This window comes from Haemaphysalis longicornis, unplaced genomic scaffold, assembly GCF_048455015.1.
Source record: "Haemaphysalis longicornis isolate Haplotype H1 unplaced genomic scaffold, Haemaphysalis longicornis Haplotype H1 scaffold_1, whole genome shotgun sequence".
Taxonomy (NCBI): Eukaryota; Metazoa; Arthropoda; class Arachnida; order Ixodida; family Ixodidae; genus Haemaphysalis; species Haemaphysalis longicornis.
In genome coordinates this window covers 288026550-288041790 of record NW_027526203.1, presented here as the reverse complement: position 1 = coordinate 288041790, position 15241 = coordinate 288026550, and the positions used below count along the sequence as shown (strand labels likewise).

The following is a 15241-nucleotide window of genomic DNA, read 5'->3' as shown; positions in this document are numbered from 1 at the left end:
AGAGCAGAAGCTCCGCCCTCCGGCCCTCCGATTGGAGCGGCGAGCCGGGCGAGCCGGCGAAAAACGCCGGCAGTGCGGAAGCGGCAAACACAAGCTCGTGACGTGTTTGGACGTTGTTTATTTACACAATATCCTCGGGATGTCGATTGCGCGTGGTCCTCTGCTGTCTGCTCGGTTGCGTTTCGCACACTTTAAAATTGATTTTAAATATGCTCTAGGCTGTATTCGCCGCTGATATTTTGCAGATGATGTATCTGTGGTCCCACCAGTCTATCTCCGAAGTTATCTCGCCTTCAAAATTTTGTGTCAGTGCCCCTTTAATATATAAATCAACAGTGTACACCAAGTTTTGGATTATTGAGGGTCCGTCAACCTAGCGGAACTGACGGCTGTGCCACGCCGCGAAGGCACTGAAGGGTGAGTGAGTTTCTGTAAAATGTGCATCCAAGCATACTCTTTTGTGTTCTCGCACAAAATCCTTTTCAGTTCGGTGGTAAAAAACAAGAAAAAAAATCCAGCGCTCTCGAGAAACGTCGCGCATCGCCCTGCAGCGCTAATCTGACACAAGTGCCAGGTTATCTTGAAGGTGATAGCGCGATACAGCGCGGTGCATTTGCCAGCATATCCTGGCCGTACGTTGTCGAGACCCTAAACACAAAAGTAAAACCGCAGTCGTCAGATAAGAAGCACGTTTTGTTTATAAATACAGCGCGGAGTCGCAACGAAATTACCTGCCAGCGCATGTTGAAGTGCGAGGCACCTGAACCGGAGCTTCGTCATCCAAACTGAAATCTAATATCCCACATCGTTGCTTGACCCACCACTGCTGCTGGAATCAGAAAAATCGACAGCAGGAGCTGCCGAAGTGCTTGCTACAGCAGTCGGACTGTGCGGGGCGCGGCGCGAACCCGACGCCATTTTCCTCCTAATCCCCTCTACCTTCGGTTCAAATTTCTCTTGCTACACCACCACCACACGCGACACATAAACAAACGAAACCAAAACTGAAAGAGAAGTTGCCAATGAACACACCAGATGGCGATAGTTGTCTGTAGAGCGCGGGTTTTAGATTTTGCGGGAGATTTGAAATCATCGGAAGCCGGCTTCCGATTACCTATGGCGCTGGAGTGAAAGAGTTAAGCCCTACAGTCAATCAACTCTTTCCAAGCTTAACTTGTCCAGAATTGCATTATTGCAAAAAATACGGGCAATAAGCATAGCTAATTCAAGTCATTTTCACCTGTTGAAACTACCCTGATGACATTTGGAGCTAATTTATGGTTCAGTTTTAGAAATACCAGTATAGTAGAAATCAAATTTTTTTGACAGTCTTTGTAAAAGAGGGGTGCAAATACCAAACTTTAACAGCTTATCAAAACAGTTGTGATAAGTAAAAATAGAGTGATTTTTTTTACAATCATTCCATAATCATTCCCAATGGTAAGAAGTTAAAAAAATTGTTTTGTGTCACGCGGCTGGTTAACTGCCTCGGGATTGTCTTGTCGGTTATTGTGTGGGGCCATCTGTCAAGCTTGTCATGAGCAGGCAGAATCAGCGCTTTGCTTTCATTACTAGACACTAGTGACTGCCTTACAATTTCATGTGAAGCTTCTGAATAAGCCATCTTTTGTCCCTAAGCATCCTAGCCATTGCGGGGCAGCTCACATTCCCAGAAAAAAAAAAAAAAACCAAGGTGACTCACGAGCATGCAGCCCTTCTATTAAAAAGTGCATGAAATAAAAACAAAGATACTTTAAAATTTAGTAGCATCACTACCCATGATAGTACGCGGCGCTCAGATTTGTGGATGAATACCGTATTTACTCGCGTAATGAACCCAGTCGCGTAATGAACCCTCCCCCCACTTTTTTTCTTGAGAATTTACTTTTTTGTCACTTTGGATAGAAAATGCAGCAAGAATATGCTTTTAGCTCAGCATGGTTGCTTATGCTGTAAACGATGGCAGCAACTTGATATCACGCTACAGACGCACAGAAATGCTAAAAGCGCATTCTAACAAAAAAATCTCAATGGTAGCCGGAGACGTGAGCACGAATGCTGTGGCTCGCAATTTAAAAATGATGATGATGATGATTAAAGGCCTCCCCTTTGAATCGGGGTGACGGCATGCGCCATCTAGCCTATCTTAGTAATATAAATTTAAATTTAGTTAGCCCTCAACTCAGATTTCTTTTTAATTCTGCCCTGCCGCTACCCCTAGCTGGGATGACACTTATCGACTTCCCTGCTTTTTTTCTACCAATACTCTAGCCGCTGCTTAGTAATACCTACTGCTGACCAGTTAATGCTTCCACCCCACACGGGGCACCTTGAGCAATCTTGGTGACGGTATTGGCGACACCGCACACCCCGAGCCCCCGTACATAAGTTGTGACCAACCATGACGATGTGCTTTAAGGTGAAGGGTATAAACCTCAAACGGTGGCCGTCGGAGCCCAGGTCAAGCTCCGACGGATGGGCTCCCTGTCTGTTTACCAGGCAGGGAGCTCCGGGACCTCTCTAGCTAACAGGGTAAGGCTCGTACTATAGCGTATGGTATATTCTAAACCCCCCCAACCAAACGATCGAGCCCTGAAGAGGGCTCGTACCGAAGTAATTGCTTTCCCACCACTTTCTGCTCAATTGTTTACAAGATCTGACAACTTCCCTCGTTTTCTGATAATACAGTCCGTTGAGAAAGATGCACCAATCACCAGTAAATCAGTCTTTTTGGCAGCTAAGTTCATAGAGAGTGTAGTTGGCACAAACTGCAAGGCGAAGAAGCTAACATCAGGCGACATTCTCGTTGAAGTGCAAACAAAAGAACAATCCAATAAACTCATGAGTCAGACAGATGCGTCATATCAAAGTATCTGTTACTCCACACCGAAGCTTAAACAGCTCACAAGGTGTAATTTGTGAACCTGACCTCTTGAAAGAGACCGATTCTGACATCCTAGATGGCATGCGTGACCAAGGGGTTACTGTAGTCGGGAGAACAGTGATAAGGCGTGATGGAAATGAAATACCCACGAAGCATGTGACTCCAACTTTTGATCGGAGCACTCTTCCCCAGTCAGTCACTGCAGGATTCTTGCATTGCGAAGTTCGACCATACATCCCCAACCCACGCTGATGCTACAAGTGCCAACGGTATGGGCACAGTACAACCTCCTGCCGCGGACGTCTGACGTGCCCCAAGTGTGCAGCGCACGATCACCCGTCCGAACGATACTTTCGGAGCACCTTTTCATAGCGTTCCAGGCGTTGCTAGAACAAGTAAAGCTGTTTGGAGTTAGATCAAAAAATGGCCTTTCAAAATCAGTCTTGTTTTCATTTTTGCAACAAAAATGTGATTTTTGTCACGCGTTTGAATCACCTGTGTGGAAAAGAGGCGTGGTCATCGCGCGTCACTGCTACCAACGAAGAATGTGTGCCACTCGTAATTATTCTGCATCAGTATTTGTTTTTTGTTATCAAGGCATGAATGATGAACCAGCAAACGATTTTCAATCGTCAGGTGTGCACTCTGACAGTAATAATCCCAGAAATTGGCTGAAAATGTCAAGCAGTGCCTGTTTGCAAAGCTACTTTATGACTTTAGGCAGTTTTATTGCTTTTGCGCACGTTGTTCTAAGTTGTGTGGTAGTTCTACTTACCCCAGCACCATTCTCGAACAATTTACAACAGTTTCGGTTTCGTTACTGCTTCGTGAAATTCATATTTAGCGCTACTGCGCAGTTCCCCAACTTCAAGGCTACCTGCCATGGCGTCTTGAGCGTCCGGGACTGATCCTCGAACAAAGCATGCTGCTCCTGATTTAACTGAACCCTAACCCGATTTCTGCTATAAGAACTTCAGATGCAAGTCAAAAGATTACACCCAGTCGCCAGATATCTTGTTTTGATGAGGACAGCGCTTCAAACCGGCCTTACACACTGCCAGCTGTTCGCCTTCCAGTTTTGTTTCTATACGAGGGTATCTCCGGGGGTCTAGTGTTGCTGCTTAGTTGAACTGTCTAGGTAGGTAGGTAGGTAGGAATAACTTTATTAATGCCGGCAACCGTCAGTTTAACTCGTCGTGACGTTGGCCAAGCGTCGACCCGGGGTTATGCCCTACTCTGCAATACCCCAGTTCGGCCCGTTTGTGGCGGGTCGTGAGGCTTGTGCTTTTCGAGCACACCCCGGACCTGCTGGACGGCCCATAGTTGAGTGTCCTTGTCTTTAGACTCCACTGCACTTTGAAGTTCGGGCGGGTATGTCCTGGAGGTAGCTTCAGTCGGGAACCTGGCGCAGTCCCACATGATGTGCCATTGATCCGCCAAACCCACTGCACAAACACTGCACATACCACTCGGATAGAGTTCTGGGTGAAGCACGTGTAGCACTGCCGGGGCGGGAAGTGACCCGGTCTGTATCTGCCTTAAGATGACGGCCTCCTCCCGACTGAGTGCCGGGTGTGGAGGCGGCATTGTCCGTCGAGCTAGGCGATAACACTTGGTAACTTCGCTATAACTGGTCATTCGATCCTTGGTTTCAAACCACCACATGGAACGGTCACTCTCGGGGGAGCGGAGGGTAAGCGCTCGCGCCGCCGAATGGGCCGTCTCGTTGTGGTTCGGTGAGGATGTACACTCGCCCGCGTGAGCCGGGAACCACTTGATACGGATGGTGCTGCCGCGGTCTTGGAGCTTGAGCTTGCCGATGATGGCGGCCGCCGGCGCGCACACTCGCCCCTTGGCAAAGTTGCGCACGGCGTTCCTCGAGTCGCTGAGCACGGTGCAACACTCGGCCTCGGAGATCGCCAGAGCGATGGCAACCTCCTCGGCGTCTGTGGCGTCTGTGCACCGCACGCTCGCTGCCGTTGTCTTGGTGCCGGTAGCCGCCGCAACGACCACTGCCGCAAAGCCTTCTCGTTCGTATTCCAAAGCGTCTACGTACCGGCCGTGCGGGTCTTGGGCGTGTTGCTTGGTGAGGGCCTTGGCCCGCGCCTGCCGTCGTTCTTGGTTGTACTCGGGGTGCACGTTCTTCGGGATGGGGTCCACGTGGATGTGGGCCCGCACCTCCTCGCTGATCTCGCACGGTTGCCGGCTGGGAGCTCGCGGGTTGTAACCTAGGGACGCCAGGATACTGCGGCCCGTCTTGGTGGCAGAGAGGCGCTCCATTTGCGCGGTGAGCTGCGCCTCGGCTATTTCCTCTAGGGTGTTATGGACGCCGAGCTGCAGGAGCCGAGCCGTACTCGTGGTTTCCGTTAAGCCCAGAGCCGTCTTGTAAGCCCGTCGGATCAGCGTGTTGATCTTGGTCCTGTCGGTGACGTGCCAGTTGAGGTAGGCCGCAACGTATGCGATGTGACTGATTACAAAGGAACAAAGGACTGGACGAGGCGCACGAGGCTGTCTTCACGCATGCCAGCCCGTCGCGTCGAGACTCGGTGTATGAGCCGGATGGCTTCCATTGCCTTGGTGGTAAGCTTGTTGATGGTCTCGTCGTTGCAGCCGCTCTTGTTTAGCAGCAGCCCCAGGACCCTGATTTTGGAAACTTCGGGAATGCGTTGCCCCGATGCAGTCACGATCTTGATGTGATCGCACTCTCGAGGGGGAGCGCGTTTCCGTCCCACTCGTAGCGGTGTGAAGACGAACAGCTCGGATTTGGCAGGCGAGCACACTAGGCCGGTGCCTTCAAGGTGCTGTTCGATGGTGGTAACCGCTGCTTGCAGCTGTTGCTCGATGCTGGCGTCGGTGCTGCCGCCCACCCACAGGGTAATGTCGTCGGCGTAGATCGTGTGCCGGACGCCGGTCACCGCCACTGCCCTCGCTGCCCCGATCATGACGAGGTTGAACAGCAACGGCGAGATGACCGAACCCTGCGGTGTACCCATACTGCCGAGCTTGCGTTCAGGTAGCTTGAGGTCTCCGGCGTGCAGTTCCACCGTGCGGTTGGTCAAGAAGTCTTCGATGTAATTGTAGCTCGTTACCCCCATGTTGAGTCTTGATACTTCGGCTAACATGGCTGAGTGTTTGATTTTGTCGAATGCGCTTTGTAAATCGAGCCCCAGAATTACTTTGGTGTCTTGTGTCTTGTTGTCGATGATTTCTTGTTTCAGTTGCAACATAGCGTCTTGTGTGCCGAGTCTGTGCCTGAAGCCGATCATCGTGTCTGGATAGAGGCCTTCCTTCTCCAAGTATTCTTGCCATCGGGTGGCTAACACGAGCTCCAGCACCTTGCCCACGCAGGACGTGAGCGAGATGGGACGCAGGTTGCTAATGTCCGGTGGTTTGCCCGGTTTCGGGATCAGGATTCTTCTTGCCGTTTTCCACTGTCTAAGGAGTTTGCCCGACCGCCAGCATTCGTTAAAGTAACGGGTTAGGGCGTCGATCGATGCATCATCGAGGTTGCGCAGCATCTTGTTGGTAACGAGGTCAGGGCCGGCTGCCGAGCGGGTATTGAGCTCGTGCAGCGCTACCCGTACCTCTGACATGGTAATATCTCGGTCGAGCCACGTGTTGGGCAGCCCACTGTACGGCGGGTGGGTTTCCGTCGGCGTGTCCGGCAGATACTTGGTTTCTAGGATCTTCATAACAGCGTCTTTTCCTTGATGTTGTGTGGCGGTGTGCATGAGGCGGGCCAGACGGTCGCGCTGGTGTGACTTGGTCTTGGTTTCATCTAGAAGGTGCCAAATTAGATTCCAGGTGCATCCGCGGTGCATTTGCCCATCAGCTCGGCTGCAGATTTCGTTCCACTGCTGACGGCACAGGACCTTGCAGTGGTGTTCAATGGCCCTGTTTAAGTCGGCCACCTTCTTTCTCAATTTGCGGTTTAGCCGTTGCCGCTTCCAACGCACCTGTATCGAACGTTTGGCCTCGATAAGATGGGCCAGGTGGCTGTCCATGGTAACGACGTCCTCGTCCGTTTCGATGGTCTTGGTGGCTGACTGCACTGCATCGCGGAGCTCTGCCGTCCAGGTTTCTATGTCTGTGATGTCTTGTGCTGTCGTGGGACGTCCCTTACGGAAACTGTCCCAGTCCGTCCACTTGTGTGCAATGGTGTGGCCCCGGAATAGGTTGGGTACCGTAATTTCGAGGATGTAGTGATCGCTGCCCAGGTCGACGCCGGTGTTGTGCCATGTTGCTTTGCCCGTGTGGTCGTTCTTGATAAAGTAAGGTCTGGTGTGGTGTCTCGTGCTACGGAGTTTCCTATGCGGGTGGGATGAGCGGGGTCCGTTATCAAGGCACGGTTGTGGTCCAGGGCATCCTGTAACAGGTCCCGTCCCTTGGCCGTGTCCTTTATGTAACCCCACGCTCGATGGGCGGCGTTGAAGTCCCCTCTGATCAGCAAAGTGTTGTCTTTGGCCTGGGTGCTGGCTGTGTGTAGTAGGGTCTTGAATTTCTGTGTGTGGTGCTTGGGGTTACTGTAGATGTTGGCGATGAACAGGCTGCGTTTCCGTTGTTTGCTTGGAAGGATTTCGGGGAAGGTGTACTCCACCCTGCTGCGGCCGTATTTGAGTTGGTGCTCGATGAACGTGATTCCTTTGCGGATGAACGTGCAGACTCCTCGTCCCTCCGCCGGGCTAACGTGAGTGCGATACCCAGGGAGGGTGGGGGACGCCGTCGCCGTTTCTTGCAGCAGGATGATGTCGGGTTTCTTGGTTACTGTTGTGATGTGTTGTTGCAGCACTGCTCTCTTGTTGTAACTGTGGCAGTTCCACTGCCAGACAGTAAGACCCGGCAGCGATCCTATTCTGGCTTGGGGCTGGGACATGATTGTAGCGGAGTTGGGGCTTGCGTCTGTTCTTGGAGGTATGGGTGGTTGCCGAATTGCGCCGCAAAGATGGGGCTGCAGACTATGGGCTTGAGAGTCTGTTCAATGAAGCCGAACTGCTCTTGTATGTTGCGGAAGGACGTGGTGATCAACTCCTCCAGTCGCGCCAGTCGTTGGTCGGTGACGGTAGCCGTGCTGGCGTACGTGTTACTGATCGCTTCAATTTTTGCTTCGAGCTTAGTTTCCAATTCAGTCAGTTCCGTGTGGTCTTGTGATGACGTGCGTGCTCGTTTCTTGGGAGTTGGATCAGTGGTCTTCTCTTCCTGGGGCGCGTCTTGGGCTGTGTTCATTGATTGTGTGCCTTGGTCTGATTGCGTGCAGGTGCTCTGCTCGTTGGTAATGGCGGGTGTAGGTGTCTCGTTAGACTGTCGTGGGGCAGTGATTGGCTGGGCTTGTTGGGCTTGGAGTTCTTTCTTGACCTCGGCTAGCTCTTGGGCAAGCCGACGCGTGGTTTTTACCAGTGTTGCGTTGGTCGCGCGGAGTTGTTCGAGTTCCTTGTAGTAGGGGCTGGTAGTCCACGCCTGCCAGCTGCTCGGAGTGCTTCGGCTAGTAGTGGCGCTGTTGGAACTAACGCTGCTACTTTTAACTTTGCCCCTTGCTGCGTCCACCCAGCTGACTCTGTCAGATGAGTCACGGCCGCGGGATGCGCTGCGCAATGCACTACTATTCGAACGGAGTCTCCGATAAGTTTTTGTACTGTTTCATTTCAAAAATGTTAGGTGGCACTGCAATAGAGGAGGCTCGTTGTGCTGATCTTTTTTTATCGCGCAACAGCTACTCGGCCAAAGTTTGCAGGGCACGATTCTAGCGCATCACACCTCATTCCTGCAAGCAAGGCTACAATTGCGAGTCAGAAGATTATAATAAAGCTCAACTTTATGTTTTGAGAGATAACTGACCGTGAACGTCAACAAGCATCAACCACGGCGTTCCGTTTTCAACTTCATGCATGTTTTTCTGCATCGCGTGCTTGTCCCAAATATTGCGCTGGCTGTAAATGCAAAGTCAGTCATTGACAAGATGTTTTCGTTATGTGGGGGCAAATTGGTGCCTCTGATAATGTGAAACCGCCAGATTTCTTCCATGGAACCACCCGAAATTGCAAATTTTGAATTGGAGGTTGGGCTTCACCGCATGACACGAGCACCGCGCGTGCTAACATTTTTTTTTTATATCTGAAAAACTGTTCCGTGCACGTCGACATTTTTTCTAGGTCGTGTTTTTTAAATGTTTCCCTACAAAATGTATATTCTAATTTTTTTCTACTACCGGTGGTTTGTTATACACAACTCCTCTTTATCATTTTTTTCGACATTTTGACAAAAATTTTTGATTGTGACATTTTTTTGGCAACTGTGATGTATGAAAACATTTTAAAATATGGTGTAATTGGAAAGGCCGTTAAATAATCTGCATTTTGTGTTCCTGTAATTAGTGCCTAACCAATTTTTTAGCAGAAAAAATGTTTTCTTGGACCCCTAAAAATCGGTCAATTTTCCCGCGGTAACGAAAGAGTTAATGGAAATGAGAAAGCCGATGCATGTGCTGCACAAGCTGGTAGCAAAACAGTAAAACAAGTATATATTCCTCATAGCGACTGTATGAAATTTATACGGAGTAAACTGAGTGAGACATGGCAGTCCTCATGGGATAACGAAACAAACAACAAACTTCACATAGTTAAACCCACTATAGCAGAGTGGGAATCGAGCAAACATGAAAAACGCCTCACAGAAGTTATTTTATGTCATCTCCGCATTGGACATACACACCTGACAAATAGCTTCCTTTTAATGAAACAAGATAAACCGAGATGTGAGGAATGCGACCAAGAGCTAACAGTAAACCACATGTTACTCTCATGTACGAAATTTGAGGTCCTGAGAAAAAAGCATTTTAGGCTGTTCTACGACGAACACATTCCATTTCACCCCAGTCTACTTTTACGAGAAAATGCTCTTGTTAAAATTTCCTTCGTTTTTAGTTTTATAAAAGAAGCAGGGCTTCTAAACAAGCTGTAACGTGTTGTAACAATCAGTTATTATCCAGAAAATACGCAAAACCTTCTGTTTGGCGCATGATAGCCTAAGTTGCTTATGTGCCATAAAACACAGCACAACACAAACATTGCTGACGTCGCGAAACGGGTCCAACGAGAGAATCAAAGACGTTTTGTCTTAATTTGGTAAAATTTTACAGTAAATAATTTTGTGTTTACTGCAGGACAAGTGCCAAGGGTATTGTAAAACACCAAATCTTTTCAATAAAAGTTTTATGTTGTCGCGGCCCCTTCAAGTTTTGTAAGTGCAACCTTGCTTGGTATTCTCACACCTTAGTTACCGTATTTACTCGCGTAATCCTCGCACTCACGTAATCCTCGCACCCCTAATGTGAGCCACCAAAACTTGGATTTTTTGGTTCCCCGCATAATCCTCGCACCCCCAACTTTGCAGCGGCGAAAGTTGCCTGCTCACGAAACCTGCATGGTGCACGCACTCTCCAACGCGCGCCCTCCCCCGCCGCCTCTCCGTTCGGCGGAGAGCGCTGTGTATCCAAGGCCATCCAGGCGCCCTAACAACCTGCACGGCTACTCCCTAACAGGCGCCCTAACACGCTACTCACACTGTCCTTGAGCCAGTTTCGCTAGGGACCTTAGGTTTCGCGTGTGTGCAACTAGACGGCGTTCGCGCAGCCCGCTGTCGTGTCGTCGTTGTCGTCGTGTCACCGTCGTGGTCCCGTCAGTGAGCAGCAGCAGTCAGTGAGTCACTCGCGTCAGTGGTGGATAGCTCGCTGCCATTTTGAGAACTTTTTGATCTCTTTCTTTTGTGCTTGGTGCCGCTTCGCCTTGGGAAAGAACGCCAGCTACACTGCCGCTTTCAAATTGAAAGCGATAGAGTACGCGATCGAACACGGCAACCGTGCCGCAGGCAGGCACTTCGGCGTCACCGACTTCAACATGCGTTACTGGAGTAGGGCACGCACACTACGACGACGAGATAGGGCGCGCGCCAGAAAGCAAAGGCTGCAATTTCATGATCGCTGATCGACGGGAGACTGTTTACGTTGTAAATAATAAATTAAAAAGAAATAGCTGCTGTTGGCAACACTGAGTGTACATATACAAAAAACGACCGCTGCATTTAGTGGGACTGGCAGAAGGCAAATTGGCAACACTGTGCACCGGATTTTTTTTCCCCGCATAATTCTCGCACCCCTATCTTCGCATTGACTTTTCCGAAAAAAAAAAGTGCGAGGATTATGCGAGTAAATACGGTATAGTCTATGCCAAGCAGTAACCTGTTGTGTGTGCATCATGTATAAGAAAATTCAAATTTTCTTGGTTGTTTTTTATGAACTTGTCTTTGAAGCAATTTGCTTATAGATAGTAGGGTACTTTGTTTTTGAGTTTTATTAGTTCCGAAATTCTGGGGGTAAAAATTGGGTGCTATTTCAAAAGTTGAAAACAGAAGAGGAATCGAGTTTTTCTGATGGCCTTTTATGAATCTTGTTTTTCTTTTTCCATCAATGAGAACATGAGAGTAAGCAGTAATATAATACCTTCGCGGGGAAAAAAGTCGTAACAAAGGTAATTTTTACCAAAAAAAACTTATAAATTTTGAAAAATGAAATTTGCAAACTTACCATCTCTGCACGTTGGTAGGCCAGTCTATACCTTAACTGATGCAAGGATTAAGAGCCACTTCAGTTTATAATTAGGAACTGCATTCGTGGTGGGTGGGAACATGCCTGCTGATATGCAGTCCACTTCACTGAGTTTCTGCAGTTTCCTTCAAGTTTTCAGATGCGGAAATTTCTGGTTTACACCTTAGGGTACAAATTAAATAAACAAATTTTTGTTAAGTGTTGATTGATCCTGTGGGGATATTGTCTGTTCATGCCCTGGCCCATTTTTGTATATATATTCAGCGCATTTTTTCTGTGCCGGTGGAAGCGTGTGTCAGGCTATTGTTATGTGACGATAACAGTTTACGCTGGTGGTGAATATCCGGGGAAAATGACGTTTAGTCCAGTTTATATAGATGTCATTCATGGGGGAAAAGTAAGCCGATATTGGGTTTTACCTCAAAATGGAAAGTGGAAGGAAAATTGAAAATGGAAGGAAATGGAAAGTTGGACATAAGAATAGTGTTGCGAGCGAATTGATGAAAGAAAAAAAAGTAATAGCTAGATGTAAATTTCTTATTTTCCCATCTAGTTACTAGTTGAAAAGCCCCTCCTCACACAGTTGTTTCTACTGCTGCCATTAGGAGTGTGGGGGCGGAAACTTTGCTGTGTCGTGACTCCTTCTCTAATTTCTTCGTACCCCCCCTTTTTGTGTGTGTTGCAGAACATGTGGGTGAGCAGTTTGTGGCATTCCTTCTGGACACAATCGAGTCAGCCGAAGCAGAGGAAGAAGTGGCCGAGCTTTCCCTGGGCACGCTTCTCTCGCTCAACCTGCACCTGCTGACCGAGGCGGACAACTTTGTGCTCCGCACGTTAGCCACTCGCAAGGATGCCCGGGCCCTTACGGAGCGGCTCATGTTGCTTGTCAACCGGGAAGGTGGGCTTCGTGTGCGCTGTCATTGTCTTGCCAGCGTCGTGTGAGCTTTAGGCATCGGGAGTTAAGTGGACCACGTTGCGTGGGCCTTCTGATTGCAGTACGAGTGCATTCTTGTTCCGCAGGCTGGCAAAACATAGAGGGGCCTTGCCTTCTCTGTTCTGGGTAGATGTGCTATGCAGAAGAAAAATATTCCTGTTTTGTTGGTTTTACACTGTTTTTTATGCGTGAGCATCACTCATTCATTCATTACTTGGCTCATTTGGTGAAAATAGCAGCGTCCACAGAGCTGTGTTGCCAAAAAGTGTGGTTGGAGCTTGTCATCAGAATTTCCATTGGCTGCATGTAACCCAAAACCCCTTGTCGAAATTCCCATTGGCTGCAAGGTGGACTGGCCTATGACGGTGACAGCAACCATTGGAAGCTCACGGCTGATTAAATGTCGTTAGCCCTAACGTTACATTTTGAGTAGGGGTGTGCGAATATCAAATTTTTCAAATACGAATCGAATACGAATATCTAGCTTCGAATATCGAATCGAATATCGAATAATTAAGGGGGGACGTGGCTTTCAAAATCAACTTTTTTATTTCTTTTTGGATTTTGATGACAATTGGCAAAGCAACTGTAAATGCTTGTGGGATAGCACCATAAAAATTACAAAGTAATATTTTGTAAACTCTGTTTATTTATAAAATTTTTTTTCTGTTCACCTTGTACCGAGCTTGAGCGGCCTATAAAACATGGTAGAGAACTTGTTCGAAGTGCTTTGCATTCACAAATGAATAGACGAGGTCGTGACAGTCAGATTTTTTTTAGTTCTCAGTTTTTTAGAGGTGAATGCACAAAAGCCATATAGACCATGAACGACTACATGAATAAAAAATTCTGAAAACGTAGTCCTGAAAAACCAAGAGTGTCATGACCGCAGCTGTTCATCAAGGAATGTAACGCAAAGAACGCAATCAAAATACAGCTAGCGGTCATGAAGAAATCATGAAACAAACGACGTACGTGACAAAAAAAAACGTTTTGGGAAAACGGCTTCTGAGGTTGCAACATAGATATCATTCACGAAAAGTCACTAGGCTTGTAGCCTTTCATGTCCTTTTGAACACGGGGCTTCTGGGCTGCCTTGCCTTGAAATTGGAGTGCCTTTTGCAGCATTTTCTTTCCATAAAACATCATTTTCAGCTCCTCTGTGAATAGTACATAGCCCAGTTTGCGGACCAAACGGGGGAGATAGCTTTCAATGCAAAGTAGGTTAGCTGGTTGCCTGTATTGCACTGGACAACTTCTCTCTGCAGTGTTGTGACCATGACAACAAGTGAAGCACTCTTTTTTTACTTAAATTTGAAAATTGAGTTTTGACTTCTTTTATGCTTTACTTATAACCTTGCCTGGAGCAGCAACTTCGTGCTCGTACGCGCAGGTGTTCATTGCCAAAATTGTACATACCACAACGATACAAACAAGCTACTTTGTGGCTTGGTATAATATTCTGTGTAACCCCAACTTCAATGCATGCACATTTTTTTAGTACTCTTGACATTCAGGGCATCCAATATTCCTCGCAGCACAAACAATATTTTCTCTAAGAAATGCAATTTGTTAAATGCGAAAGTAAGGTACATTTTTAACGTCGTCAACACGTTTTTATTCCAAACTCAGACCTGTTTGCATGATTACTCGAAGTGCACGGGAAACATTGCGCAAGAAAGCGATATGGCTCGCCCGCATCGCGGCGCTCGTATACCGCAACATGTCATACTTTGGTTATCCCTGAAATGGCCATTGAGGTTGCTTTTAAGATTAAATCTAATGTCACGGGAATTAATTACAACTACTGGCGTTCAATCGTACCCGGTTGCGCAGTCAGACTATGCTCCAATGCGCAGCGGCTACGCCGTGCGCGTCGCAGCTTTTGACGTGTTGGCCGTTTTAGCGTGTAAGCATCGCAAACCAGACGAAAAGTTCACTTCGCGAACCGCTATCACAAGCGCGCAAACCGCGTTTCACCCTCCGGGGTAAAGTCACGCGCACCACGAAGCATTCGGTGACCCCCGTCTTTTGAGCCACGCAACTTCCCGTAACCTGGCTTGTAATCCCAGGCATTCCCATCTTGATAATGTCCGCGTTAAATGCCACAGCAGGTAAAATGACTGAACAGAAACTTGGCCAACCAAAGCAGTGAAAATAAACTCTGAAACGCGCACTATGCATTTCAGGCGGCCGCCATCTTGCATTGCCGCGGCGACGCCCAATCAGGAGGGCCGTTTCAGCGTGCGCCGACCGGAAGGCCATGCGCGCTTCAGAATCTATTTCTGGCTTCGTTTGTGCGTCTTTATTTTTCTGCCGTTCGTGCGTCTGTGAATGGACGAAGATAAAAGAGATGGCCGGGACCAGAAAGAGGATCGCTTGGCCGATCCAATGGTACCAAAATGGCCGCGCCCGGTGGCACCGTTGCGGAGATACAGCGCTCCGAAAATTGCCATTTTCTCGCTCTTTTGCGCTGACATTTTGTCATCGTGACTAGCAAAAGTATTTTTTATGACACTTTGCGATGGTTTTTGGCGGGAAAACTTTGCCAACGCACAGGATGGAAAACGTAGAAAACGATGATGTTGCTTTCAAAAAAACGATGTTTTGGTCATTTTTTCCGAATTTGAAAGCCGTGTGCCCCCATTAAACTAATCAATCGAAATATTCGATAATAGCCAATTATTCAAATGCTTTCGTTCGAAATGTTTCGAATACATAGTTTTCAAAGCGAATACGAATATAACATATTTAATATTCGAGTAATATTCCAATTTTTCGAATATTCGCACACCTCTAATTTTGATGTTTAAAATCATCAACCTGA

At 48.0% G+C, this 15241-nt stretch overlaps 1 protein-coding gene across 2 annotated transcripts in view; it reads left to right on the top strand.

Annotated features, from left to right (window-relative positions):
• LOC144147627 (NCK-interacting protein with SH3 domain-like) overlaps positions 1-15241 on the top strand; it is a 45043-nt gene that overhangs the window by 14110 nt on the left and 15692 nt on the right. For both annotated transcript variants that reach the window (XM_077679575.1, XM_077679574.1), the window contains exon 10: positions 12166-12378. In XM_077679575.1, the coding sequence (XP_077535701.1) occupies positions 12166-12378 (213 nt within the window). The remainder of the gene's footprint in view (positions 1-12165; positions 12379-15241) is intronic.